Below are 24,261 nucleotides of genomic sequence, written 5' to 3'. Positions count from 1 at the left end.
GTAGTAGAACCCCCTCGTTTTCATAATCAACTTTAAAACGACGTCACCGAAAACATTATTATTCATTGTATACATGAACCAAAAATCCCCGTCTGCTGGTCAATGGCCCCGATGTGTTGTCCATCTGTCGAACTCTGCAAGAATGCAGAATCATCTTGGACACATCCCTGTGGGGCTGGATCGAGACGTGGGTGATCTCATTCATATGCGAATGCAATGATAATGCGCAGTGGGGGATTCCGAATACAGTACGACTAGTTTATGCTTCTTCTTCGTGCTCTTCTTCTTCTCGGACCTCATCCTGAGCAGCTGCCCTCTTCTGTGCTCGACTGGATAGCGCTTCTTGCTCCCTCAAGCGCATCCGCCGCCCTTCAGCACCGGCCATCGACAACGTGCCGCATATGAGTTCGACGGTGCGCAGGCTCTGCAGGAAATTATTAGTCCATGGGGACATCCGGGTATGACTCACGTCTCCATTGGCTGGAATAGGATAGGTAACGACTCTTGGGTCAAGATGAGTGTCGATGATGGCGATGGTGGGGATGGCGCGAACCGTGCATTCTCTCACTCCGAAAGAGACGTCAGCTGGATTGAGGAAAACGACCAGGTCCGGAGCGTTGCTGCCTTTCAAGAGCGGTTGGAGTCCGAATCTATCGACCATCAGTTCATGGTAACTCTGAGATACAATAGGGTCAACTCACAATGATTGAGGGTTGGTCAACAGTCCGGGAATCCACTTATTGGTCATGAAACCATTATCTCCCATTCGCTTCTTCGCCTTGTCCATGCACCTTTCCATACCAGTTGCCGTTCCGACAAACAAGATCACTCCATCTGCCTTGACAACATCTCGGATGACAGCAGACGCATGCCGGAGTAGTGGTAACGTCTTTTCAAGATCGATGATGGCCAGTCCAGACCGGTAGCCATAGATGTAATTTTTGTAATTCTTGTTCAAATTCTTTGGTGATCCGCCCAATGCGGCCCCTGATGCCATCAAGGTCGATAATGCAGCTCGAAGTGGTGTAGGTGACGTATCTATTGGTTGACTGGCTTCGTCTTGAGGTATGAATGGTATTTTGATGTCTAATGGAAAGATCTATCAGCGACTGGATCGCTCGTCCTGAAAGGACTGAACTGACGCGTTGCCTCTTTCTGTCTTCGAAAGGCTTGAATCTGCCTCAATCGTCGCTGAAAGGCCTCCTCCCTATCTGCTCGGGTCACACTTGCACTGGTGTCTGCGACAGATCGGGACATAGCCGCTCGAGAGCTCTCGGCCTCGGCATTGGAGGAGCAAGTAGACGAAGCGAAATTACGGCCTGGTCAAAGTATGTCAGACGACAAATCGAGTATGATCTGTTTTTCCGCTCACCTGTTGCTTGTGCGTTGACTGGACACGACCTAGCCAGAAACCTCGACGAGGTCGATGTACATGGCCTCATTGTGGGACACCCCTCTCAGAAGCCTGCAGAGGCTAACAGTTCGATGTACAGGACAATGTCAGAGACAAAGGAAAATCCGAAATTATATTCAGAATAGGTGTGATTTTTCGAGGCATTTTATCCCAAACACCATTAAGACACTACTGTAGCTGCTGCTGCCAGATCACGATGGCCCTGCGTCTTCCTCCTCGTCTCGACATCCTCGGTGAGAGCAGGTCGACTCTCTTCATCTCCATCGATCTGCCCGTGCTCAGTGTCATGAATACAAGCCCAGCCTTTCATACCGAAGAGGAACGTCAGGGAGGCTTTTGAGATCGTCAGGGTGGTCCCGACCCGTCGTGTCACGCTTACCCATCCCCATGTATATCGTACAGGTCCATAGAGCAGCTCTGAGGCCGGTGACGGTTGCATGCTCAAGCGTCTTGCCTCTTTTCAGATCTCTGTTCTCAAAAGTAGTCTGGATCGACGTGCAAATGGCCAGTCCTACCGCGTAGCCCAATCGACATGAGGTCTGAAAAAGGGCTGAGGCAACGCTCTGATCTTCGCTGGAGGAGTGGTGAGGATGGATCGGAGGGGGACTGTACTCACGGAGATGCGGTGTGCGAGATGAGAGATGATCCCGCTGCAATGACTCTGCGCATTGGAGCTTTACACTATAGAGCTTATACTCACCCGTCTGATCCGTATGCGACAAGCAGGAAGGCCCACAGGTCCGCTCTCCAATAAGGCCAATCCAATTTGCGGATGGCAAAGAGAAGGGGTGTCATGCTGGGTCGTGAGTTATAGACCTTGGAGAGATCCTCACGTAGAAATCAAGCATCCAGTCGACATCAATATCCTGGGTGGCACTCTCGATATCAACAGTGCCACAAGGATCTACGACCCATCAACTGCCGCCATGTTTCGTCCTACTTACGGCCGCCGGCACACCACTGAACATGCACATGCTCCATCTGAGACCCGCCTCAAATGCGTCGAGTTTGAGGACATCAAGATAGAGGTACGAAATGAAGGGAAATTGGCCCTGATATCAGCTGTCTTCAAGGTGCCTCACTTACATCAACGCAAGCGAACAGTAGAGCTGTACCGATGTAGACCACAATGAGATTGCGTTTCTTCCAGCTGAGGAGACCTTTTGGGATGACAGGCGGAGGTTTATTTTCGCTTGGCAAGGCTCGATGGAGGGACCGTTGACGCCACACGAAGAAGGCGAAGCATAGGACAGAGACGGTAAGCAGGGCGGGCAAATCTATGATCAGTCTGTGATCCGGGGTGAGACCCACAAGGTGTCTTCCAGCCGCGAGACGTGGTGTTGGACAGCGTCAAGGTGAAGAGAAACAAGAACAATGATACGCCGACGGACAAGGCACCGAGCCAGTCTACAGACCAATCGGATTTGATCGGTGGATCGCGGGGGACCAACCACCAGCCAATGATCAGTGGAGCAACTGTGGTGACTCCACAAGAAAAGTAACATGGTCTCCAGGTCCACCTGGGCTTAATGAGTGCTTGGTTTGCTGAATCCACTCACTTGGAATACCGAACGAAGACTCCAGCGAGGAGCTCCCCCACGGATGCTCCAGCGCAACCTCCACAAGATACCACGGCACACGCAATGGTTCGCTTCTTTCCAGGTCGATACAGTGCACCGATGAGACCGGCTGAAGCAGGTAGAATGATGGCTGCGGATAACCCCGAAAGTGCTCTTGCCACGTTGAGAGAAGCCAAGTTGGGCATGAACGTGGCCGTGACATTGAAGATGACACTGGTGGTACAGCCAAAAATATAGCCACGCTTACGCCCTAATATATCGCACAATCGTCCAGCAATGAGCTGGAAGCACCCCTTGGGGCTCTAAGCTCTGTGATGTGTGTGGTGTACTCACCCAGATGAGCATGTTGGACGCCGCAACCCATTGCACGTCACTGATCGAGACTTTGAATTCTTGTGCAACGACGGGAAGAATGAAGCTAGTCTCGAGAACATTCGCTGCCTGCGAATCTTCAGTCGCAGAAAGCTATCTAGTACTCACGTTGAGAGCCCAGACGATCAGTTGCGAGCCTGCGAAGATGACCAGCTGACGATTTGTAAGGGCATCATATTGATTGGCCGGGGCTCTGCCACTTTCAGCGTTTACCGGTGTCGAAATCCTGCTTTGATCCACGGTAGACTCCTCCTTGTCAGTCGTAGTTGCGGGCACCGGCATGATTAAGCAACACTGGAGGTGTCAATTTGAAGTGAACAGCCATAGAGATCAAGTCCCAGACTTCTTACCTTGCTCGACAGCTCGCTTGCTCCTGACTGTCATCCGGCTTCGCTTCGAAAGAATACACCCTTTGTCCTCTCAATTTTGCGATGATCGGAGGCATGTCTGGTGTCCCACACAACGTAGTTCAAAGGACACAGGTGGTGGGTACCCTGTGAAGATGCATGCGGCGTGATGACTGTGTATCTGTGGGATTTACACAAGAAAGACTAGATCCATTGCTGAGAGATTATATAGAACATACAGGTTGAGCCTTTCCCTTTACCGCCTACGACTAGGTTCCTTAAACGATACACTTGCTGAATCATCATCATTTCCTTCCTGAATTGAAGTCGTCCTGAACATCGCCAAAGCTGGGTTTCGCTTGAACCCAGGTGCTGTGTTCCCGTAGTTCCCTGGCCCAGGAGCAGAATCCGAAGACGGTTGACTGTCTTCTGCAAACCGAATGGCCGTGTTCCGTTGGAGAGAGGCCGTGCGAGTCAGTGGGATCCCCTCACCGCTCTGCCTCGGGGACATCGCTCGAGATCGCGGAGGGGATAAGAGGCCTGGGTCCATACTGGCACGACCTTCCTCCACTGCTGAAGGCGAAGGGGATCGATCTCGCTTGCTAAACCATCCCATGACTCCCTTCTTTTGTCCGGGAAGCTTGATCTTGGGTTTCGGTGGCGCCGATGATTTCTGTTGCTTTCGACTCGAACGACTAGATTCTCCTCGATCCTCATCGCTATCGGGCCATTCCTCATCCCCTTCATCTGCGGTCGGCTCCGCAGCGTACAGCTCGTGTGACCGACCAGGAAGCCGTGAAGGACCTTCATTCGGTGGCTCCTCGTCGCGAGACTCGTTCCGATCTCTCGTATGGGCCTGATGATTGTGTTCACCGCTGTCACCGCCACCAAGTGCACTCGAGAGCTTCTTTTCCAACGCGTGCCCGAAATTGGTAGCGAGATGTTGTATCTCATGAGAATGTAGTCTGCGAGGATGATTGAACGTGGTCTTTTTCGTTGGATGGTCGCCAAACGCATTGTGTATGACTTCTACTTCAACCTATGCTGTGAGCAAACGCCGAGAGCGATCTCTCACCTCTTCGCCTTCACCCCCCTTTCTCTCCACGACCAGATTGTTACCTTCACGGAACTCAGCCAGCGGCGGAGTTCGCTCGCCCGCCTCTTCCTCTTCGTAATCCTGGGCACCTCGAGCCTCCTCGGAACGCGTCTCCTCCTGTGAAGCTCCATCATCTGACCGCGCCTCTTGTGATCGCTCCTCCTGAGACCGATCCTCTTGTGATCGACTTGAATGTCGACTACGCATTTCGATGTCCTCTCCTTGAGCCAACGTTCTTGAGTCCGAGCTACCACCGCTCTCTTCTCCGTTCGACGTTTCTCGATTGACCATGTCTCTCGACGTTGGCTGTTTCTCGCTCCGAACACCAAGATCTCCCTCTTCTGCGTCATCGTCTCGATTGATGCGGACTTCTTGTCCAGGCACAATACGGCGAGCATGGGTAGTCCAGGCGGGTTCATTATCTCTACGAGTATCCATGGATGGGTTGCGAGACCAGGTGTAAGTGATACTGTGAACCCTCCGACCCAGCGAGAAAAAGGGAATTGAGAGACCATCTGGTAGAGGATTAAGTCGACGCGCCTGCCAAGCAGCACTCACGAGTGACGACGGACGAGAGCACGAGGAACAAGGTAACGGGAGTAATCAGATCCCTCAACAAATCAACCTGAGCTGTGTCCTTCTCAACATCTCCTTCAGGCAGGCTCGTCTTGGCCAGCGTGGAGATGAAGACTGCTCCGACTCCCATAGGGCCTAAATATCTCGTCAGCACGCATGAGCCGGTCTTCAGCTCACCAAACCATCCCACAAAGAGAGCCTCCCTGAAGGTCTTGATGTCTGGGATCCACTTGTACAGTGCCATGATGACTGGCAGACGCCTGACGAGAAGGATACAGATGGCCAGCACGACCAATCGCCACCACGCGATAGTCAATCTTGGATCATTGAATGAGTCGAATGGGATGATAGCACCGATGTAGATGAACGCAGCGCAGTTGAACAACAAATCAATGACGTTGGAGAATTCCGCATCCTCGGTAGCCTTGTTGAAGAATCCATCCCAGGCAAAAGCGCATCCGCATGCAAAAGCCGACAGTAGATCATCACTGCCCAGCAAGCTCGTAAAGCCAATCGAGAGGATCGCCAGACTGACGTATTGGGCAACGAAAGATTGCCTATCGATGAGCTTTTTGGCTTCTGAGAATTTCATGACCTTTCGAGCGACCCATCCAAGCAAGGCGCCGAGAATGATACCGAGTATGACTTCGTAAGCAATTGTATAGTAAAACCAATGACCGACAGCATGCCCAGGGCTGGCGTCCAACGTGAGATAAAGGGCGATTCCAAGAAATGGAAACGCTGCTCCATCGTTGCTGCCAGATTCCGCCGATAACATGTGTCGGACATGGGCAGGAACATGTTTGTCTGCAAACTTGCCACCAATGACTGATTGTGCCAGAATGGGATCGGTCGGCGTGACAGCAGCGGCAATTACAAGAGCGGACAGAAAATTGATGCCGGGGATCAAGGCCCACATCAACAGTCCGGATATCATCCAGCCCCAAAGCATGCAAGGGAAAAGGAGGAAGAACAACGTTCTCCAATGCCGGCGCATGTAAGCCTGAGGCGAGCGTTAGCTGAGAGATCTTCCTACAGGCCAGCTCACTGACCTTTGGTAATTCTACTCCGACGGAGAACACGGAGACAGCAATGATGACTCTGGTCACTTCAAGAGTGATCTCATCTTTGACTTCCGCGTTGGCGCCTCCCCAAGATCGTGGATCGAACAGTCCAGTCACGTAGGGTCCCATGATAATACCGACAATGGTGGCGATAGGTGCTTCACCGATATATGCTTTCTCCTTGATCACTGTACCAACCGAGTCAGATGGGGGTTTTGTATGACAGCTGTGCTTACCGAGAGAGAACATGCCAAAGATGACGACGAAAGCGCCAAGGATCGTGTAGGCCAAGTGAGCCACATTTACCTCGAATGGTCTGAACGCCATGATGATTTGATTCGATACAGTGCCAGTCGCGATGATGAGTAGCTCAGTGCTTCAGAATGATCCCCCGTATTATGATGCCGACGAAGGTCTGTCCCGTTAAAATAATCCGTATCGATCCGTGCATGATTAGGATTCACTACCCGGTTGTGATCATCTTCGTTGCCCTTGAGCCAGCTGTATCTGTCCCCTTTATCTTCCAGTGTCCCAGTCCTGTGTTGAGAAATACCAGTCTCTTATCGTGTGATCGCCTTTCAAAAGGCTTGCTCACAAAAGAGACATGGACCCAAAAGTCATAAAAAGCTGAGAATCGGGTCCCCGCCAAGCAAACATCGAGTGATAAAGCAGCAGACGCGGCCACGTCATGATGTTGCCACGTGAGCTTCCCTTGAGCGGCAACGGTTCCGGAAGTACCGTGAAAGATTCCAGTGAAAGCCCTCCGCCTGCCATCCCTCTCCGCCATCCCCAGTTCAGCTTTGTACCTCTGGCATCAGAGGGAATACACAACACTATGTCTTCACGATCCACAGTGACCACGCTGGTCGTTGGCATGTTCGTAACCGGATGTGCGAACAGTTTATTGTAAGCTTCATGATCAGAGCACAGGCCACAGGATGACAGTCGCGCACACCAGAACCAAATATCAAGACAAGGCCTGTGTAGAGAACTGTGGCCCAAATGACACATTACCGAAAGTGGACTTTGAACAGCCAGTGAGTCAGATACATCGATGGAGCTGACAAGGATCAGGTATGGCAGACTCTCAAGTGAGTTCAGGGTGATCCGTCCACTACGCGCGCCTGACAGACCACTTCAAGCATGTTCATCGGTGAACTCGGCTGTGGCTTACCATTGCTTTATCGATGTATCGTTCAGGCAACAAAGCGCAAGGACGGCAAGTCATTTCCCGGACGAGTCTTAGCTGCCTGGCCTGGCGACGGGTCAGCCTCTACCGAGGGGTACAATCAAGTTGCCCAAGATGAAGGGGAGGTTGCACCAAAGCCGGACTTTGAAGAGCGCTTGACGGGCTGGAAAGTGTGCCTCTTATGGTTCCCTGCTTTCTTTGACAGTGAGCTATTGTGACCTCTCATCAGAAGACTTACGTTTCTCCTAGTCTGCGGGACCACCTTGATGAATGTCGGAATGATCCTGTGCCCGGTTAGCATTTACCAAATGTCAGTGCCCTCTGATCTGCTTCCCCTATGCTGATACGCTTGGTCCAGGTCACGAGGTGCTCTGGTCCTCTGGGTCGGCATCCTATCTGTCATTTTCCTGCGTCGGCATCTATACCTATACCAGTGGACATCCCTCATCATCGTCACCATGGGAGTCTGCCTCGTTGGTCTTTCCGGCAGCATGCAGAAGAAACCGATGGCCGACGAACCAGTTGATCTTGTCGCGAGATTCATGGAGATCGCTCAGAGGTCAGATGAAGATCCTGGCAAAGTGGCTGTCGGAGTCCTACTCATTCTTTTCGCTCAAGTTTTTACTGCCTCGCAATTCGTTGTCGAGGAGAAGATCATGGCGAGATACAAAGTCGAGCCCGTCGTGAGTGCCACAATGTGAACACTCGAATCCGATCTGACGGTGCTCAGGCGGCCGTCACGTATGAAGGCTTCTTTGGCCTCGTGACTACTCTTGCCGCCATGCCCATCTTGCACTTGACGCTCCGACACCGATCTCCGTACTTTGACGTCCCTAGGGGATGGAGACAGATCATTCACCACCCCCGAGTCTACTGGACCTGTATCGCCATCATGTTCTCCATTGGATCTTTCAACTTTTTCGGGCTGAGCGTGACGACACGGATTAGCGCGACTGCTAGGAGCCTGATCGACACGTGTAGAACGCTGGGAATTTGGATCTTCAGTCTTGCAGTCGGGTGGGAAAGATTGATCTTCCCATTGTCTCTCTTGCAAGTCGCAGGGTTTGCGATGCTAGTGTGAGTCGTATGGAAGGAAGGATGTGCTTCCAGGATCGCTGATAATCGACAGATACGGCACGTTTGTGTTCAACGGCCTGCTGAAACCGCTGTGCTTCCCCCCGCCGGCCCAGGTCCGACTGCCTCAAGAGTCTGACCTTGAAGAGACTGGTGCAACCCCAGCAGCTTCAAGCCAAAGTCGTCAAGGCTACGATGTCCTTCCAAGCGACGAGCATTGATTTGCGCTAGTATATGTAAACGTATCATCATTTCATTGCATGTCATGTACATCATTCTATACAACCAGAGCTCGAAGATTGGCTCCATACAACGGTCATTGGAATCTCCTAACCAAACGAATCGTCACCTACGTCCAGCCAAAGTCAGAGTTTCATATTCGAATTGCTTTCGCGCCTCGAGACTCTGTTAGAATTGGAATGTGAGCGTGAGTGAGTCAAGCACAGAGCCAACATACCTGCATGTAGGACACGCTGCTCGTACTGAACAGCCTGTCTCCTTCGGTAATGTCCTGCTTCTTCTTGCTAACAGTCGCCGTTGGTGGTTTCAGATAATTGTCGAAGCCCTGTGTGGTGGAATCGTCAACGAATGATCTTACTTTTCAACTGCGCGCAGCATACCTTGATGATATTACCTCCTGTAGCCATCGTCTCTTCGAGATAACTCCCCTCAAAGGCGTAGATGGAGGCTTCGAGATTAGCCTGTGGATCGGGTAGAGAGTCAGTATTGGGACTGTCCAAGGCCTCAAACCTCGATCGACGTACCAACGAAGTATCTATGGCTCGCTTCTTCTTCTGAGCAGCATCTAGCTCTTGCAAAGCCGCTGCCTGAGCCTGCTTGGCCTCTGCAGGCGGTCCAGACTGACTCATGTTGCGACAACACGCGTTCTCCGAGCATTCTGCATGCATAGACTAAAATACATGGGATTCAGAGTGCCACACGGAATCAAATTTTGAAACGCCGAGAAACTCCGTTGGACTGACTGCCCAATCTTTAGCCACTCCCTCCCTGCTCAAATCGAGTTTGTGGGCGAGCAAATTGGGCAAAGTGGAAACTCTGGTTCTATCGTCTTTGTATCATCACTCAACCTCTTCCGACAGTATCGATCAACATGGTGAGCTAGCCTCTGTCCATTCTTCGACATGCAAAGCTGACACTTACCAGGTTCGATACGCTGCTGCCTCCATCGCGAGCGCCAACCCTGAGAAATGTCAGTAGGGATTTTGAGGACAATTATTGGAGGACACCTTGTGTGACTGACATCTCATTTGTGTAGTCGCCAAAGCTCGGGGCGAGTATGTTCGAACTCACTTCAAGAACATGCGGGAAGTTGCCGCTGCTCTCAACGGTGAGCTTGGAATTCGTTTGGAGGCGACGAGTCAATGGAGCATTTTGTCTCATCGATGTCTCTTCAGGCATGAACTTGAAAAAGGCCTACACCTACCTTGGAGATGTTCAGGAGCACAAGCAGATCATTCCTTTCCGCAGACACGCTGGAGGTATCGGACGAGCTTCCCAGGCTAAGCAGTTCAAGACCACCAAAGGTGAGGCTGGCAATTGCATGGCAAAACCATGGCAAATTCTGACCAAGATACTAGGTCGATGGCCCGAGAAGTCTGTCAAATACATTCTCCGATTGTTGAAGAATGCCGAGTCCAACGCCGACGCCAAGGACCTCGACGTTGATGAGCTCGTCATCAAGAACATTGTCGTCAACCAGGCTCCCAAAACCAGGAGGAGGACATACCGTGCCCACGGTAGAATGTGAGTCGCACTGTGCACCCGGATCAAGGCCTGGACTCATAGTACCTCCTAGCAACCCCTACCAAGGACACCCCTGCCACATTGAAATCTTCCTCTCCACCCCCTCCGTCGAGATCCCCCGTGCGAAGGACTTGGACGTTGCGGCCGGCTCATCTCGCAAGGGAAAGAAGGTGGCTGCTATTGAGGCTTAGGATGTACAGCATGGCTATCTCATGCATGATGGGTGACGCAAACCAACGGGGATCTCCTAATTGTTGGCGGCTCTCATGGCCTGAGTCAAATCCTCTATGAGATCCTCGGCATCCTCTATGCCAACCGAGAGACGAATCAGGTTATGAGTGATTCCTAAGGCCGCTTTTGTCTCCTCAGGCAATTGCTAGACATTAATCAGCACAATCTTTGTTGACTAGCTCACCGCGTGTGTCATTGCATAGGGCACCTCGATCAAGCTTTCGGCACCTCCGAGACTTTCGGCCAAGAAAATGATCTTCAGGCTGGTGACGAATCGTTCGACAGCCTCAGATGGAGCGTCTTTTAGCACAAAGCTGACCACACCTCCGAATGGAATCCCGAGGGATCTCAGGTGCGCCAGACCGCCTGTAGAGTTCTCCGTGGGACTGGGCTTGAAGGGGAATTGCCATCCGAGGAATTCGAGTTCTCGTTTAGCGTTTGTCGACAAGAGACCCTCGACAGTGTGAAATGCCCCATCCCCGTTAAGTCCTGGGTATCTGACTTTTTCGACCAAGGGACAGGTCTTGAGCCAGGAAGCTACCTGAAGCGCATTCATACCGTGTTTTAGCGCTCGTAGGCCTAAAGTCTTCAAGCTTCGGATCATAAGATGACAATCTCTTGGGGAAGGGATACCTCCGGTTGAGTTTTGGATGAATCGCAACCCACGTAGAGCTCTGTCTTTGACACGAGCCGAAACAGTGAGCGAACCAAGGATGATATCCGAGTGTCCTCCCGAATACTTCGACAAGGAAGAGAGGACGATATCGGCTAGAGGCGGTCCAGGACAGTTTGAGAGAGGGGTGAAGAAATAGGACGAGAGGAAGGTTGTGTCACAAACGATGAGCGGTCGGTGCGGTAGTGATTCGACAATCTTGGAAATCAAGGAGAGGGGTGGTACAAGCAACATTGGGTTCGTAGGAAGTTCGAGCCAGATGATCTAGAGAGGGTCAGTGAATTGCGGGAGAGCTCTGACATGCCTTGGTATCGTCCCGAATATGACTCCTGATACCTTCCTCTCCGGCTTTCTCCATATCCAGGAATGTCACTTCCAGTCCGGTACTCTTGGCAGTCCTAGCTAGGTATCGGGCGGTTCCACCATACTGCGGATCGAGGGTCAACTTTGTTTGGCAGTGGAAGGCTGACGTACCACATCATTGACAGCCAGTACGTGCCCACCGTTCCCGGGGCCATGTCCGCCCCCTGCACCTCCCTCTACCTCGGGCAACGAGACCCATTGACACAAGGCCGATGTGGCTGCCGATCCCGAGGCATAAACCAGAGTCTCTGTCCCGTCCTCTCTTTGAGGGCACGTCTCGAGCGACGTGATCAATCGCTCGAGGGCATTACGGGTAGGATTGTCCGATCGGGAGTACTCATAGCCCTGTGCGAGTGAGCACGCATTCTTTCAAGCCATCAAAGAGCTCACATGGTGCTTTCCGATACCGTACTGAAGGTACGTCGTGGCTACGCTTAGATTCGGGACAACGCTGCCGGTAGATGGATCAGGTTCAGATCCTACGTGTATGCTTCGAGTCGCATAGTGATGTGTATTCTCTTCCTGCCCTTGCTTATGGTTAGCCATGCTGTGTCGAGTGTCGCGCTGAGGTCGTAGTAGCACGTTCTCAGCAGCGAATGGGTTTGTTGAGATATGATTTGATTGTGCGGTTAGTCACCCAAAAAATGACGAGATCGGCAAAACTTTGATCGCTTATCGAAAAGAAGCAAGAAAGTTACCAGGATCCGGTGTTCACGTGGCTTGGCTTGTTATGTGGCCAGTTCTGGAGAGGACTGTGTACAATGCAAACAGGGTATACACTACGTTCTCATTGACAGCTCTCCCATGCCGCCAGTTTCTCGAAATCTGCGATATCATCGCTTCGGACGTTGAAAATTACCCCCATGCCCGTTGCGAGGTGGACCAGAACATCTGGAAGACGCATCAGGCATGATTCTTGTGGCAACAAAAGCAAAAGCTCACGACAGTGTAAAAGCCACTCTCCTGGCGTGTCAAAATTGACTCTGATCACGACGTGTCCATAAGGCGGGATCATGAATGTGTCTCGCAGAGCCGGCGCAGTTTCGGGGAGTACTGGTGGGAACCGCCAATCGTATGCACCTTTGCCGTACCGTGCAGTGTGTGTGTGAAGAGGCCAAAATTTGTGACCATGAAGATGAAAGGGATGTGTGCCCTGCTCGAAATTATTGATGATAATGTCCACTACAGAGCTGCGATTGCGCGGTGTAGTGATCACGAATTCATCTTGCGACAGTCTGCCGGTCTCTATGTGCGAGACATCTCGCATGAGCATTGGATTGAGGCTGTTTGGCACCCATGACGTTTGGTTGATGAATGCTGTGGGCAGACCGCCTGAACGACTATCAGATATCACCACCTCAAAAAGTTTCGGTTGCTCACCTGTCGAGGCTCTTGATTCGGTATTCACGTACAATACAATCTGCTCCTCTGCCTCAGGAAGCACCCGCTCATTGGCATCCATAGGACGCAACGATAAAGCGTCAAAGGTATTCTCCTCCGTGAGGCCCCAGCCTTCTGAAGTCGGCAGCTGCGTGGAACTACCTCCATACGAGATGATCGATCGTGTCAGGGGGTCTAGAGCACGATTTGGACTGGAAACGGTTACTTATAGTATGGATGGAGTCACCCACTAGTTGAAGCATTCTTGGTCCAATCGGGCTCGAAGCCAGTATGCCTTGCCCCTTAAGAGCCAATCTTGGGGTTCGAGCAAGACAGAATACTGAAAGTGTCAATGGAGAATCGGCTACTCGTGTTTTTCCTCACTCTCTGCCCAGGTGCAACGGGTAATTCCTTGACGGTAATCGGCTCAATGAGTGTTCCATCGGCCTCCATCACTCGCAGGAGATGGCTGTCCAAGGAGAAGTACACTATGCCCAAGGAACCAGTGTTCATGAGCCTGAGCTGATTCGTTTTCCGTGGATTCAAGTTGTACCGCGGTATCGACCCCTCACGTGCCACACAATCGACTTTGCGGATACTGCGTCCACAGTCGAATCTCTGTTCCCCGTTGATCAGTAGATTGTCGGGAACCGGCTCATGCCCCCTTGACGTTGGAGATCGATACCAATCGAGTGTTTGAGCAGCTGTGCGATGGTACCAGTCTCCCATCATGAGGATGAGTTGATCTGGACCGGATAAACCGCTCCGTTTCCATCTTAACCGCAAATCTGGATTCCGACCATGCTCGATGGCATCCGTTGGTTTGTGAATGATCAATGGGCCGTGTAGACCATCAGATCGCTGAGCTGCATGGTGCGAGTGATACCAGTATGTGCCGTGCTGTGTGTCGGACAATTTCCACCGATACATCTTCGTGGCGTTCGGCGCGAGGGGACATTGTGTGACCCCAATGGCGCCATCCTCACTGTTGCTGCCTGATGACTGTCAAATGGTACGCTTTACCACTGTGGCATGACCTACCGTGTTCGTGTCGAAGACCGTGCCAGTGCAAGCTCGTCTCTTCGTCGAGACCGTTGTGAACATTCACCTCCAACCAATCACCACTGCCACATCGTTAGAATGTCCTCTCCTACAAGAGGAGTTCCGACACACCTTCTGGCTTCTATGAGTGGCCCTTTAGAGCAGTCAGACAAAATGACTGGCTGCAAAATCGTACTTTACTCGCCTGGAAAGAGTCCATTGATGGTGAAAACTGTCTTTTTGACTCCATCCGGGCGAGCTTCAGAAGTTCCCAAGCTAAGATTGTACCTTCTGACTTCTGGAGGACGATTGATATGTAGCTCTGGACGAGGTGTAAAGCGCTCCTGCAGATACGCAGACTGTGGAGGCAAAGAGCCCGCTCCATACGCCGTAGACAAGTAGTAAATCAATCCAGCCGCAAAAACCAAAGCTGAGCCATAAAACCATGGTGTTCGGAGCCGGTGAGCCGAGTCTCGTTTGATGGGCTCAGTTTGGCGCTTGTCGCTCTTAAGGTCTCGCATGACGATGCCGTCGTCTTGAGCGACACGAGTGTATCCGTTCATTTGGTCGTGTGATGTCTGGCGAGGTTCGTTGCGAGGTCGACAGTGTCCCACATAAACGTTTGACCTGGCGAGCATCTTCGATATTTTTGCATTGGTACGGCCTGAACGAATCCGAAGTCCGCTCCAAGAGATCTGGGAATCTGTATTCGGATCCACGTTTGTGGTCGTAATGTATTTATGGTAGGCACGTTTACGACTTCTCAGAATTCGATCGCCTACCTCCTCCTTCCCTCCTCCGCCCAACGTCTCTCCTCCCTGCCGCAAGCCTCTGAAGATGCATGACCTACGGATATGGCCGAAATCCGAGCCGCTTCTGCCGATGTGACTCTGTGAATATATCTTATGGTGCAGCGCAGCGAGGTATATAATCCTGCAACAATTAGAGTGAACAGTATTGCAGATCTCCATTGTCCATTCTACTGTCGTCTCATAACCCGAAATGGCTCTGCTAGTTGCCAGTGGAGTGCTATCGCTTTTGTCCACTTCTGTGGTGGCAGACTCTCTCGCTGAGGTCGAACACGTTATGTGAGGCTCCTCGACTTAAACTTGGCGATATTGAGCTAACATGTATGTGCATCTCAGCTACTTCATGTGAGTCACCACTGTGGGAGTGAAAGGTGCATGCTGAAGCAGATTCAGGCAAGAGAACAGAGCTTTCGATCACTGTGAGTAGCGTAGCGGTGTCGTTTGGGCCAAATTTCTGACCTTGCGCGTACAGACTTTGGAACGCTCAAGGGAGTACGAGGCTATTCAGATCCTAATGTCCTCATCGGCCAAGACGGCAAAAGCGCCTTCTACCAAAAAGTCAACGGGACCTTGACCAATGAGACCGACCATTTGCTGCCCTGGTATCTGAACTATCTCGGTGGTGACTACCTCGAGTCCACTCAATGTGGTGGGTCCATCCTGCTCCAGTACCATTCTTCATGTGCTGACCTATTTCGCTAGTCGACGTACGTCTTGGTGACATAATGCACAGTACTCTGACCTGTATTGCAGGCTGGAACAAACGGATGGGGTGCCAACCACCGAGCTCTTAACGGCGGACAGAACGTACGTACGCCGACTTAAAAATCGAGGGAAAGTGCCACTAACGCCACCAAGGATCTCTGGGCCATCGCGAATACTGCTTTCTCCTGGTCTCACTACCGACGTGAGGACATGTAAGTCACATAGAAGGGAGTCGAGTTGACCGGCCCTAGTCCGGTACACTTTGCCATTGCCGATGCGTGGACTATGTAAGCCACAACTCTCTTGTCCCATGATAGAGAATGCTAACGTTGATCAGTGGAGATATGTGTTAGTCTTAGCAGGTCACCGGACCACGCCACTAACAAGCACTGTAGACCAGGAAGCCATCGTCAGCTCCAGTGAACCCAACCGATGTACGTCTATCACCACAGTTTGTACATGAAGGCTGACGAATTCAAGTCATGTGGCAGACTGGAACTATCAACCTGCCTGGAAGCAAGATCAACAGTACCGCGGGTCCCGTAAGTGCCACAATGTTCCGCTTTGCCTGTATTGAGCTGATATCAAGTAGTGCATTGACGAGTGGGTCTGACATCGCGGGATCGTCCCTGATGGCTTCTAGCAACTCGTCCCCTGGATGCGTTCAGCTCTTCAGAGGTGGCCCTCAACCTCCTTGGGGACAAGGTACGACTCCTGTCGGTCAATTCAATGGTTCGATCGGACCTGCCAGTGCCTTGAATTACTCATGGTGAGACTATAGGGCCACAGCCACAAGCCTCACCTGACATATGATCTTCAGCTATCCCTATGAGTACGCCTTGGAACCGTAGCATTGGCTGATCCTACCAGCTGGAAGACCGTTCCGGAATACTTTTACGAAGATGGTGTCAACATTACTTGGAACCAATACCACTCGTCTGACAACTATGGGCACGAAATGTAGGACGCTTGAGGAGACCCTGCTGACATAGTAGCATGGAGTATTTTGTCCAGTTCCAAGACTTGATCTATCCTGGAAACGAGACCGAGCCCATCATCGTCGCAGCGGTAGGTCTCCCGAGACTTAGTGCGCTGGATATCGAGCTGAATCGATTTCCAGCTGAACGAACAAGGTCACGGTGCGGATACTGGCGGTGTCGAAGCCTTCTTGAGGGATGCTCAAGCTGGGAACCTTCCCGAGATCAGTTATTTGATTGCTCCGTCAGTATCTCCTTCCTGTTGGCCATTCCAAGCTGATGAGAAGGGGGCAGCGGTGACCTTTGCGAGCACCCTCCTAACCTCCCTCGACAAGGAGGTTGGCTGCAGAAGGCGGTTATAGATGCTGTCCAAAATTCCCCCAAGTACAACAAAACCATCTTGATCATCAGTTACGATGAGACTGGAGGTTTCGGAGACCATGTTGTGCCTTTCCACTCCCCCGAAGGAACGTGAGTAACTAGTGTCGGTTACTCATCCATGACTGATTCGCCATCCTTTAGACCTGGTGAATGGCTCAATGTAAGCTTGTACCTACAGGTGGCCATTTTCCTCCTGCTGATCGTGTTTGTACATAGGACCCATTCACTGGAGTTCCAGAATTCGGAGGTCCGGGTTTCCGAGTCCCTTTCTTCGTCATTTCGCCTTGGACCAGAGGTGGAGGTGTCTTCACTGAACCTGCCGACCACATCAGTCAATTGCTCTTCATGGAAAAGTGGGCAGCAGCACGGGGCAAAGGCTTTCACATCGAAGCCATCTCCGATTGGAGACGAGAGCACATGTCGGATTTGCTTGACATCTTCGACTGGGATCATGTAAGTGGCGTTCAGTCACTCCTTCAGAGCCTAGCACTGACTGGTTCTCTGCAGCCAAACTACACTGCGGTTGAATTGCCTGACGCACCTTCTCCTCAACGAGACCCACTTTCCGGCTGTAAGTCCCTGCACAGGTCAAGACACGGAGAAATCTGACGAGTATCGATTGTCAATGCAGTACTTGACGCTGCTGCCTATTGCCACGCAAAATACGATGAGCTCGCTTGGCCTGTGAGATCCTCCTCATCTGACTACGACTGACTCGTTATAGCCTGTTCCATATGGCAACCAGACTGAGCAGGATGCCTTGTGGGTCGAAGCTGGACATAGGGAGATCCGAGGTCAGTGTAGAGACCGTCGAATGGCTTGTTTTCCCCTTCCTAATCCGTCAAACAGGAAAACTCACTGAAGGACGTCACTTGGTCCTCGAATCCTCCGGTTACGCATTGTCCGTCCTCTCCAATGCAACCTGCACACTTGGAACCTCATCCCCTCAAGTCCAGAAGGAAAGCGACGCTTCTCAGCGATTCATCGTCCACGCGAGGAATGCATCCCTGGCTGACGTTCCCATATTTACGATAACGTCTGCTGGTGACTCCAAATGGTTCCAAGCCGATCTCAGCTTGTCCGACTCGAACGCCGATGCTGCGTACTTCAATGTGACCAACGGAGGTGGCGTCAAGGGCTATACCTTCCAAGAGATGTCGTCTGGACAGTATTTGAACTTTGGGTGTGGTAATGTTACCCTCGGCGCAAGTCCCGAATGGATCAAGCTCTATTCAGTCACATTCTAAATGACTATAGATTTCCGCGCTTCTTTTTCAATATAATGCACGCTTTTTTCTTCTCTCCATGTTTGAGATCAAGGTACCAATCACGATCAGAGATGGTCAGTGCTTACAGCGGTAAGTACATCCGCGTGAGATCACCCGTGAGCAGCAGCATCAGACCTCGAGTCACGCTTGCAAAGAAGCATTGCACACAACAAGCCATGCACTGTCTCAAAATCTGTGACTCAATGACCTCCCTTGGCCTTCTTGTGCTTCTTCTGCCGTGACCGATCCCCGTTCGCTTTGATAGAGTCGTCTGCAGCTCGTTTGGAAGAAGACCCGTCGGCCACCTTGACGCTCAGAGTCGTGGAGATCTTCGATCGCTCTGACGGGTCCGCTCTGGCCAGAGATCGGATTCGAGCCTGAGCGTCCGTAAAATCAACATCGTCGTCGATGTTGTATCTGTACAGGACAAAATATCAGCACGCGTCATCAAAGAGGTTCAAGACGCACTGAGACAGATCCATAGCCTCCAAAGCCTCACGTTGCTCATCGGTCTGCTTGACTGCCGGAGGCTCCACAGCTAGTTCTTCCTCGATGGTCTGGTCTAGGGCTTTTCTGATTGGCCGGGAGAAAGCAGCATCGTCCACGGGAATATCTGCTCCCGCTCCAGCTTTGCGAATGATGTTCAACTGGTTCGTGATTCGTCTCAGGATTTTGCCAAACAACGCTAGGGTCTGACTCGAGGTCAATCCAAGTTCACGATCTAGAGCCTCGACATTCTTGCGCTGCAGACCCAGAGCTAGGAGGATGGCACGTTGAGCCGGAGAAAGGGCACAATCCGGTCCTAGGCGGTGGGAGAAAAACAATTCGGCCAGGCCTGGGATGAGGTCCAAGACGACGTGGTAATCGACCATGCTTTCGGCGTAGGATTCGAGGCGTTTCATGTCGAAGGGGGAGATGAGTGTGTTGAGCTCGGAGGAAGAGATGAGTGACTGATCGTCTGACGTGATGGATTTGAGGTTGGCCTGTGGCTCCAATATTGACATCGCCGTAGACGCTTCGAATTGTTTAAAAGCTTCATACGAGAGCAGCTTCATGAAGCGTTGTCGGAAGTCTGAAATATCATCAGAAGTGAAGCGGGGGACGGCAAGGTGTTGCTCACCAGAAGAGAACGAAGACAGCCAAGTGGAATCCTGTGCTACACTCGACTCCAGCGTCTTCAGCACTACAAATGAGTATTCGCCAGTCAGAGTATTTGGCTTTTGACTAGCGTATAGAGGTGTGAAACCAGACCGTTTCCAGAATCGTAGCAGCTCCCTTGTCAGGCCGAATGAGACGCCGAGATAGTCTAGTTGTTCCGGCTTTCGCTCTGCCAGGCGTTGGAGCAATGGTGGCATACTGTCCACTGCTCGTACTCCGATTTTCTCATCGTGCAGCTGTGAACCCTGTTTTTGAGTGAGTGACACACGCAATACAGTTGATCGAGACCTACTGAGGGAGCTCGGAAAATGTCCGATTCACTGATTTGGCCCTCACGCTCTTCCGAGGCGATGTCGAATAAGTCCCCGTTGTAGAAAGATGTCAAGGCTTCTATGGCACGAGATCCGTACCCCATCTGATCAACCGTTATTGTCAGCGCCTTGCTTGATCCTAAGCGCTTGTCTGCTCACTCTGGCGTAGTCTGGGTGAGTAGCTATTCGGACTACTCTCGCGCCGGATAGGAGACCGAAATCACTGTCCTGGAACTGCGGGTTCGTGCGTCAGCACTTGCCAGTATGTTGGATGATCCAGCCCTCACCTGCTGTGAGATAATCCACGGTATCATATCTCCCGAGCTTCCCTTGCCAGCATGGCTCATTTCCTTGAGGATGGCTTCTTTCGATATGTTGCCCTCTAAGGCGACTTGTAGAACGACAAGGGGATCGGGCAATGAATTGTCGTCGTCTTTCAAGGGGGGCAAGAGGACGAAAAGGTGGTGGGCAGGTGCATCAGATAGCATCTGCAGGTCGTTGGGGGAGTTCTTGTAGTGACTGGCGACGTATAACGCCATCAATCGCTGGAGGAACACTTCAGAAGCGGGGTGGTACGAGAACAGCGAATCCCTGTTGACATAGTACAGCTCGCATTTAGATGGATGCGGGCACCCCTGGTTCGCTTGCGAGGTAATGGTGGCGTCTAGGCAAAGCAGCTGGTTCAACCACTTTTCGACTTGGTCTCCGGGGTTGTATCTGATGGGTTCCTCAAGCTTGATTTCCCGTAACGACCTGACCAGACCAGAGCCTGATTTGCCAGCCCCAGCGGCTTTGGAGGAGCCAGCACCGGGCGTCGATAACGGAGCGTCGCCGGCAGGCTTCTCCACGGTCGAACGGGTCTGCTCTCTGAGCTGCTTGATGAGTTTTAGTGAAAGAGATCGTCCTGTCCCTTCGTATCCGTTGATTGTAGAAGCCATGAAGACAAGGTAAGGCCCGATCAATTTGCGGACGAGTGGCAGGGGAATGGCAGCGGCCTCATCGATGATCACCAATTCTGCTTGACCTAAGACCTGCGAGTCCTCGGGTGAAATGTACTGCAGGCCAGTGTGAGTGAGGATGCGCGGAAAACGCCCGAAGAGAGCTTACTTGAATAGTTTGTCGATGTCCACGGAAGATGTTCACACGAACGATGGCTTTCCTGAAATCTGGATTACTACTCTGAACAACATCGTAGTCTGTGTGCTCCTCATATCCCAATGCGTCAAGAGCTTTAAATACAAAGTCGAAAAGCGTTTTCAGATTCTCAGGATCCGGAGAGGTGACAAAGATGTTAGAGTAATCATGAGCGACAGCGGCTCCGATGGCTAGACCGAGAGCGGCAGACTTTCCTCGACCTCTTGCGGCCGTCAGAGCGACAGTCGATGATAGAGTCTTTTCGGTGATCGCCTCGACAAAGGTGAGTAGTGCTTTTGCCTGGACAATCTCAGCAAAAGAGACCAAGAATATTAGTAGGAGACTTACCTGGTCCACAGTCTTTGACAATCTGGCCAATGCACCAACCACATCCACTTCACCCAGATTCTCCTTCATATCTTTGAGCTCCTCGGCCCGCTTTGCCCTTCCCCTGTCCTCGTCCACGATTTGACCAGGAACGATATTCTTGCCCTTTGACAATGGGAGGACATTCAGCTCGTCGTCAAGGAATAAGCTGTCGGAGCAGGATCCTAGGGATAGGATGAAACGTTCATTGAATCGCGGCTTGACGAACTGGTGCGCGTCTGTCCGGTATCTGGCGTGTACGTCCTGGTCAATGGCTCAGCTTAGACCTCGACACCATTGACGAATCACCTACCATAGCCATGGTGTACAATTGCCTCAGACTTGTCATTGTCTTGAGCAGCAAGACAACGATACCACCTCCCTCCACCGTTTCTATGGTTCTCGCCAACAGATTCGGCGTTAGGGCTTCGTAATCTTGCAAGACCAGCATGCCGAAAGTTTGACCCAACACCTTTGCAGAGTCCTTGTAGTAGGTGTATCTGATATCTGTGACGGCGATGAATAGCTCGAAAGGATCCTGCTCGTTGGCCTCTCGGATTCCACGTTTGATATCCCGCTTGATCTTTGCTTCACGCTTCTTGCGATGCCTAAACGGTCCGTCAGCAAGCGGTCAAGGGGCTGACTGGCGAGCGACGCACGTAGTGAACCCTAACTCTTTCTTGTAGCACCACAGAACGTTTGGTCTAGATGAAACTCTGGCTTGAGAGAGCAGGAAGTGCAAGTTGACGACCTGTTCACACGTATGTCAATATCAATGGGTGATGTAGCATCAGGTCACCAGCTAACCTGATCTCTACCCTTGTCTCCGACCATAACGAACAGGCTCCTGTGATTAGACTTGACTCCATTGTTGATGAGTGCTGGTATCCTGGGGTCTAGCTGCTTCCTCATCTTGTCCGACTCAATTCTAGCTCTGGTCGTAACAGTGGTGGTATGATATGATATGGCTCAACTGAGACAAGATCTGCCAACTTTTTGGGATTAATTCATTGAATATTCCCATTGAGATAACAATTCACTCGCCACTCAGGGTATAAATACCTCGAGCACTTTTTCCTTCTCGATTTCACAACCCCACCTCAACCTCTCTACACCGTCTCTTCCTCACTTGGATAGCAGTGTCAAGCCGAAAGAGGGGTCAGATTGGGTTAGTCTGAGCGTTGGATCGAGTCCGACGGCTCGAGGCAGCCAGCGTCAAAAGTCAACAAGACCTTGGCTTCGCGGTCTGACGCGGTAATTGGCAATTCAAGGTCCCGCGGCCATTTCACGAGATGTATGTATCAAGGAGTCTTTGCTTTTTGCAGACCTGCTTTGCTTGTCTTCAGCCTACCGCTTGCTTCTGTATCCTTCATGTTCTTGGCAGTCGCTGACGCTGTGTTCCCACCAGGTCCAACAGACTCGTGGTGAATATTCAGAATTGGCTTGTGTCCAGAACGACGTCTTTTTGCTGACGAACATCGGTAGCCTCAGGTGTATCGTCAGATCATTGACGATGTCATTGAGAATATCAAGGTCGACTTTGACGAGTACGGGATGGAAGAGGATGTCTTGATCAACTTACAAGCGGTAAGCCAGGCCAACGCTGGTATCGCAGAATCAATCTGAACATCTGAGCTTGCTCAGAAATGGGAAGCAAAGCTGTTGGAAACGCGAGTGGCAGACTTTGCGAGAGCTCCAGGAGTTTCGGGATCTCCAGATGCAGATGGCGATTCAGAAGTCTCTCGTCCCTCTGGGGCTACCGCAGCTTCTTCATCCACTGGAAATCCCAACCAGGCCTACTCGTATCAACCAGCCAATCAAGCGTACGGCCTAGCGCTTCCTGGCCAGAATATGGCTGGCCCGTCGTCCATGATGAATGGAAAAGGTCGCCCTCCTATTCCAGGTAACGATGTCAGGGTCAAATCGGAATCGGATGATGTCTTGCGTATCCGAGGAGGCAAGGTGAGTCTTTTCTCATCCTGTACAATCAGGTTGATTTCGGACTAACCGACCATCACTCAGCCCGACGACAACGACGACGGGGAGAGCGACATCAAGCCGAATGTCAAGCCGGAACCAAATGCTGCTGGTCTACTACCTGGCGATGAGGTCATTGACTCGGATCTAGATGACAGTGATGACGAGCTGAAGGACGGCGATGAGGACGGAGAAGATGGAGCCGAGGTGGATATTGTTTTCTGCGTCTATGACAAGGTGAGGCTCGACTCTCAGGTTCAGTGATTACTATGACTGATACATCGCTTGCAGGTTCAGCGAGTCAAGAACAAGTGGAAGACCACCTTCAAGGACGGCATGATTCACATTAATGGGCGAGACTATCTCTTTGCCAAGTGCAGCGGGTGAGTGTTTCGCTTATCGAAGGGAAAGGCAACAGTTTACCATTTATGCGCAACAGGGAATTCGAGTGGTAGGCCGGAGGCAAGCCCGGGACAAATGTTGTATCGAGTTACTTTGTGTATCATCTAGACTAAACCTTTCTTCAAAAGAATCTGAGACTCTTCTCGAGATAACCAAATTTTTACACCACGAATCATCTACGAGACTTCAACAGAACATGCATCACGTTATCATCGTCCCTAGCATTCAGTTCAGCAAAGCGGTCAGTGAGTCATTGAATCGGCGTCGATGGAGACTTGTATGATGCTGCATGTGATGTGATTCCTTTTCACTATTGTGTTGCGCCAATCGCCTCCCCCATCCCTTCATGCGTACTGCTCGCCCTTGGCTCTCTACTTCGTACTGCTTGACCTTGAGTTGTGAAGACTCTCTGCTCTCCGTTTGCAAGGTATATCTGAGAGGGGAATGAAAGAGTCCGGGGGGTATCCTACAAATATATCAAGGTCCCAAGACAAGTTTTTTTCGACCCAGTTTCTTTCCATCTATTTGACATTGTTTGATTCGAGCTTTTGAAGAACACTATCTGTACAACTGTATGTTTTTGTGATTGTCGAGGTCGAAAAACACCGA

General features: G+C 51.4%; 11 protein-coding genes across 11 annotated transcripts; 4 read left to right on the top strand and 7 right to left on the bottom strand.

Moving 5' to 3' along the window:
* Positions 1 to 47: 47 nt before the first annotated feature.
* BD324DRAFT_625076 (ribosomal protein S2, flavodoxin-like domain-containing protein) lies at positions 48 to 1,492 on the bottom strand. Its single transcript, XM_022015764.1, has 5 exons — positions 1,373 to 1,492; positions 1,143 to 1,319; positions 702 to 1,086; positions 470 to 650; positions 48 to 424 (listed from the first exon to the last, which is right to left on the bottom strand). Exons 1-5 carry the CDS (start codon positions 1,440 to 1,442, stop codon positions 260 to 262), a joined length of 978 nt encoding a protein of 325 aa, XP_021871216.1. The 5' UTR covers positions 1,443 to 1,492; the 3' UTR covers positions 48 to 259.
* Positions 1,493 to 2,026: 534 nt separating this feature from the next.
* BD324DRAFT_645578 (major facilitator superfamily domain-containing protein) lies at positions 2,027 to 3,771 on the bottom strand (the record flags this gene model as incomplete). The annotated part of the gene is made up of 10 exons (XM_022017614.1): positions 3,717 to 3,771; positions 3,475 to 3,660; positions 3,328 to 3,435; positions 2,974 to 3,287; positions 2,726 to 2,934; positions 2,501 to 2,691; positions 2,359 to 2,466; positions 2,248 to 2,318; positions 2,115 to 2,210; positions 2,027 to 2,075 (listed from the first exon to the last, which is right to left on the bottom strand). Exons 2-10 carry the CDS (start codon positions 3,646 to 3,648, stop codon positions 2,027 to 2,029), a joined length of 1,320 nt encoding a protein of 439 aa, XP_021871215.1. The 5' UTR covers positions 3,649 to 3,660; positions 3,717 to 3,771.
* A 198-nt stretch (positions 3,772 to 3,969) lies between these two features.
* On the bottom strand, positions 3,970 to 6,776 carry BD324DRAFT_579603 (Sodium/hydrogen exchanger family-domain-containing protein; the record flags this gene model as incomplete). The annotated part of the gene is made up of 6 exons (XM_022013392.1): positions 3,970 to 4,752; positions 4,789 to 5,324; positions 5,368 to 5,520; positions 5,563 to 6,388; positions 6,438 to 6,637; positions 6,686 to 6,776. The coding sequence occupies 6 exons, from the start codon at positions 6,774 to 6,776 to the stop codon at positions 3,970 to 3,972; spliced, it is 2,589 nt and encodes an 862-aa protein (XP_021871214.1).
* A 440-nt stretch (positions 6,777 to 7,216) lies between these two features.
* BD324DRAFT_625068 (hypothetical protein) lies at positions 7,217 to 8,956 on the top strand. Its single transcript, XM_022015763.1, has 8 exons — positions 7,217 to 7,355; positions 7,408 to 7,486; positions 7,524 to 7,540; positions 7,592 to 7,842; positions 7,888 to 7,948; positions 7,997 to 8,321; positions 8,369 to 8,715; positions 8,768 to 8,956. Exons 1-8 carry the CDS (start codon positions 7,285 to 7,287, stop codon positions 8,931 to 8,933), a joined length of 1,317 nt encoding a protein of 438 aa, XP_021871213.1. The 5' UTR covers positions 7,217 to 7,284; the 3' UTR covers positions 8,934 to 8,956.
* A 101-nt stretch (positions 8,957 to 9,057) lies between these two features.
* Positions 9,058 to 9,581, bottom strand: BD324DRAFT_650781 (histone acetyltransferase subunit NuA4-domain-containing protein; the record flags this gene model as incomplete). Its single annotated transcript, XM_022018202.1, has 4 exons — positions 9,058 to 9,117; positions 9,170 to 9,277; positions 9,333 to 9,413; positions 9,477 to 9,581. 4 exons carry the CDS (start codon positions 9,579 to 9,581, stop codon positions 9,058 to 9,060), a joined length of 354 nt encoding a protein of 117 aa, XP_021871212.1.
* A 69-nt stretch (positions 9,582 to 9,650) lies between these two features.
* Positions 9,651 to 10,712, top strand: BD324DRAFT_625063 (ribosomal protein L22/L17). Its single transcript, XM_022015762.1, has 6 exons — positions 9,651 to 9,826; positions 9,877 to 9,922; positions 9,989 to 10,060; positions 10,128 to 10,256; positions 10,311 to 10,476; positions 10,529 to 10,712. Exons 1-6 carry the CDS (start codon positions 9,824 to 9,826, stop codon positions 10,665 to 10,667), a joined length of 555 nt encoding a protein of 184 aa, XP_021871211.1. The 5' UTR covers positions 9,651 to 9,823; the 3' UTR covers positions 10,668 to 10,712.
* BD324DRAFT_625061 (cystathionine gamma-lyase) lies at positions 10,713 to 12,459 on the bottom strand. The gene is made up of 5 exons (XM_022015761.1): positions 12,134 to 12,459; positions 11,855 to 12,088; positions 11,685 to 11,807; positions 10,892 to 11,644; positions 10,713 to 10,852 (listed from the first exon to the last, which is right to left on the bottom strand). Exons 1-5 carry the CDS (start codon positions 12,287 to 12,289, stop codon positions 10,724 to 10,726), a joined length of 1,395 nt encoding a protein of 464 aa, XP_021871210.1. The 5' UTR covers positions 12,290 to 12,459; the 3' UTR covers positions 10,713 to 10,723.
* A 36-nt stretch (positions 12,460 to 12,495) lies between these two features.
* On the bottom strand, positions 12,496 to 14,843 carry BD324DRAFT_625060 (multicopper oxidase-domain-containing protein). Its single transcript, XM_022015760.1, has 8 exons — positions 14,370 to 14,843; positions 14,297 to 14,318; positions 14,165 to 14,247; positions 13,508 to 14,118; positions 13,375 to 13,463; positions 13,124 to 13,335; positions 12,686 to 13,075; positions 12,496 to 12,634 (listed from the first exon to the last, which is right to left on the bottom strand). Exons 1-8 carry the CDS (start codon positions 14,800 to 14,802, stop codon positions 12,531 to 12,533), a joined length of 1,944 nt encoding a protein of 647 aa, XP_021871209.1. The 5' UTR covers positions 14,803 to 14,843; the 3' UTR covers positions 12,496 to 12,530.
* A 323-nt stretch (positions 14,844 to 15,166) lies between these two features.
* Positions 15,167 to 18,283, top strand: BD324DRAFT_681089 (phosphoesterase family-domain-containing protein; the record flags this gene model as incomplete). Its single annotated transcript, XM_022019108.1, has 23 exons — positions 15,167 to 15,252; positions 15,310 to 15,318; positions 15,367 to 15,392; positions 15,446 to 15,641; positions 15,727 to 15,784; positions 15,832 to 15,890; positions 15,930 to 15,965; positions 16,016 to 16,026; positions 16,074 to 16,112; positions 16,159 to 16,220; positions 16,271 to 16,281; positions 16,322 to 16,447; positions 16,499 to 16,510; positions 16,549 to 16,638; positions 16,674 to 16,746; positions 16,799 to 16,899; positions 16,950 to 17,126; positions 17,178 to 17,196; positions 17,253 to 17,489; positions 17,544 to 17,607; positions 17,668 to 17,720; positions 17,761 to 17,830; positions 17,886 to 18,283. The coding sequence occupies 23 exons, from the start codon at positions 15,167 to 15,169 to the stop codon at positions 18,281 to 18,283; spliced, it is 2,013 nt and encodes a 670-aa protein (XP_021871208.1).
* Positions 18,284 to 18,504: 221 nt separating this feature from the next.
* On the bottom strand, positions 18,505 to 22,185 carry BD324DRAFT_650776 (GNAT acetyltransferase 2-domain-containing protein; the record flags this gene model as incomplete). The annotated part of the gene is made up of 11 exons (XM_022018201.1): positions 18,505 to 18,721; positions 18,773 to 19,376; positions 19,425 to 19,707; positions 19,755 to 19,877; positions 19,933 to 20,007; positions 20,061 to 20,828; positions 20,881 to 21,207; positions 21,256 to 21,537; positions 21,587 to 21,881; positions 21,933 to 22,024; positions 22,081 to 22,185. The coding sequence occupies 11 exons, from the start codon at positions 22,183 to 22,185 to the stop codon at positions 18,505 to 18,507; spliced, it is 3,171 nt and encodes a 1,056-aa protein (XP_021871207.1).
* A 361-nt stretch (positions 22,186 to 22,546) lies between these two features.
* On the top strand, positions 22,547 to 23,868 carry BD324DRAFT_625046 (transcription factor IIA, alpha/beta subunit-domain-containing protein). The gene is made up of 6 exons (XM_022015759.1): positions 22,547 to 22,697; positions 22,759 to 22,860; positions 22,918 to 23,235; positions 23,296 to 23,487; positions 23,542 to 23,633; positions 23,690 to 23,868. Exons 2-6 carry the CDS (start codon positions 22,828 to 22,830, stop codon positions 23,703 to 23,705), a joined length of 651 nt encoding a protein of 216 aa, XP_021871206.1. The 5' UTR covers positions 22,547 to 22,697; positions 22,759 to 22,827; the 3' UTR covers positions 23,706 to 23,868.
* The last annotated feature ends 393 nt before the right edge of the window (positions 23,869 to 24,261 follow it).

This window comes from Kockovaella imperatae (assembly GCF_002102565.1).
Source record: "Kockovaella imperatae strain NRRL Y-17943 chromosome Unknown BD324scaffold_6, whole genome shotgun sequence".
NCBI classification, from domain to species: domain Eukaryota; kingdom Fungi; phylum Basidiomycota; class Tremellomycetes; order Tremellales; family Cuniculitremaceae; genus Kockovaella; species Kockovaella imperatae.
This window is presented reverse-complemented; position numbering and strand designations above follow the sequence as displayed.

Excerpts from the sequence above, each read along its gene's own strand:
- BD324DRAFT_625068 (XM_022015763.1), top strand. The coding sequence starts at position 7,285 with ATGTCTTCACGATCCACAGTGACCACGCTGGTCGTTGGCATGTTCGTA. Across the intron at positions 7,843-7,887 it reads GTTCCCTGCTTTCTTTGACA|TCTGCGGGACCACCTTGATG; the intron begins GTGAGCTATTGT and ends CGTTTCTCCTAG. Across the intron at positions 8,716-8,767 it reads GCAGGGTTTGCGATGCTAGT|ATACGGCACGTTTGTGTTCA; the intron begins GTGAGTCGTATG and ends GATAATCGACAG.
- BD324DRAFT_625063 (XM_022015762.1), top strand. Across the intron at positions 10,257-10,310 it reads GCAGTTCAAGACCACCAAAG|GTCGATGGCCCGAGAAGTCT; the intron begins GTGAGGCTGGCA and ends CCAAGATACTAG. Across the intron at positions 10,477-10,528 it reads TACCGTGCCCACGGTAGAAT|CAACCCCTACCAAGGACACC; the intron begins GTGAGTCGCACT and ends AGTACCTCCTAG.
- BD324DRAFT_625061 (XM_022015761.1), bottom strand. The coding sequence starts at position 12,289 with ATGGCTAACCATAAGCAAGGGCAGGAAGAGAATACACATCACTATGCG. Across the intron at positions 12,089-12,133 it reads ACGGTATCGGAAAGCACCAT|GGCTATGAGTACTCCCGATC; the intron begins GTGAGCTCTTTG and ends TCACTCGCACAG. Across the intron at positions 11,645-11,684 it reads ATATTCGGGACGATACCAAG|ATCATCTGGCTCGAACTTCC; the intron begins GCATGTCAGAGC and ends GACCCTCTCTAG.
- BD324DRAFT_625046 (XM_022015759.1), top strand. The coding sequence starts at position 22,828 with ATGGAAGAGGATGTCTTGATCAACTTACAAGCG. Across the intron at positions 23,236-23,295 it reads TGCGTATCCGAGGAGGCAAG|CCCGACGACAACGACGACGG; the intron begins GTGAGTCTTTTC and ends ACCATCACTCAG. Across the intron at positions 23,488-23,541 it reads TTTTCTGCGTCTATGACAAG|GTTCAGCGAGTCAAGAACAA; the intron begins GTGAGGCTCGAC and ends CATCGCTTGCAG.
- BD324DRAFT_625076 (XM_022015764.1), bottom strand. The coding sequence starts at position 1,442 with ATGAGGCCATGTACATCGACCTCGTCGAGGTTTCTGGCTAGGTCGTGT. Across the intron at positions 651-701 it reads TTGACCAACCCTCAATCATT|ATTCGGACTCCAACCGCTCT; the intron begins GTGAGTTGACCC and ends GATGGTCGATAG. Across the intron at positions 425-469 it reads CTATTCCAGCCAATGGAGAC|AGCCTGCGCACCGTCGAACT; the intron begins GTGAGTCATACC and ends AATTTCCTGCAG.
- BD324DRAFT_625060 (XM_022015760.1), bottom strand. The coding sequence starts at position 14,802 with ATGCTCGCCAGGTCAAACGTTTATGTGGGACACTGTCGACCTCGCAAC. Across the intron at positions 13,464-13,507 it reads CCGTTGCACCTGGGCAGAGA|TATTCTGTCTTGCTCGAACC; the intron begins GTGAGGAAAAAC and ends TGACACTTTCAG. Across the intron at positions 12,635-12,685 it reads AGAGTGGCTTTTACACTGTC|ATGTTCTGGTCCACCTCGCA; the intron begins GTGAGCTTTTGC and ends TGCGTCTTCCAG.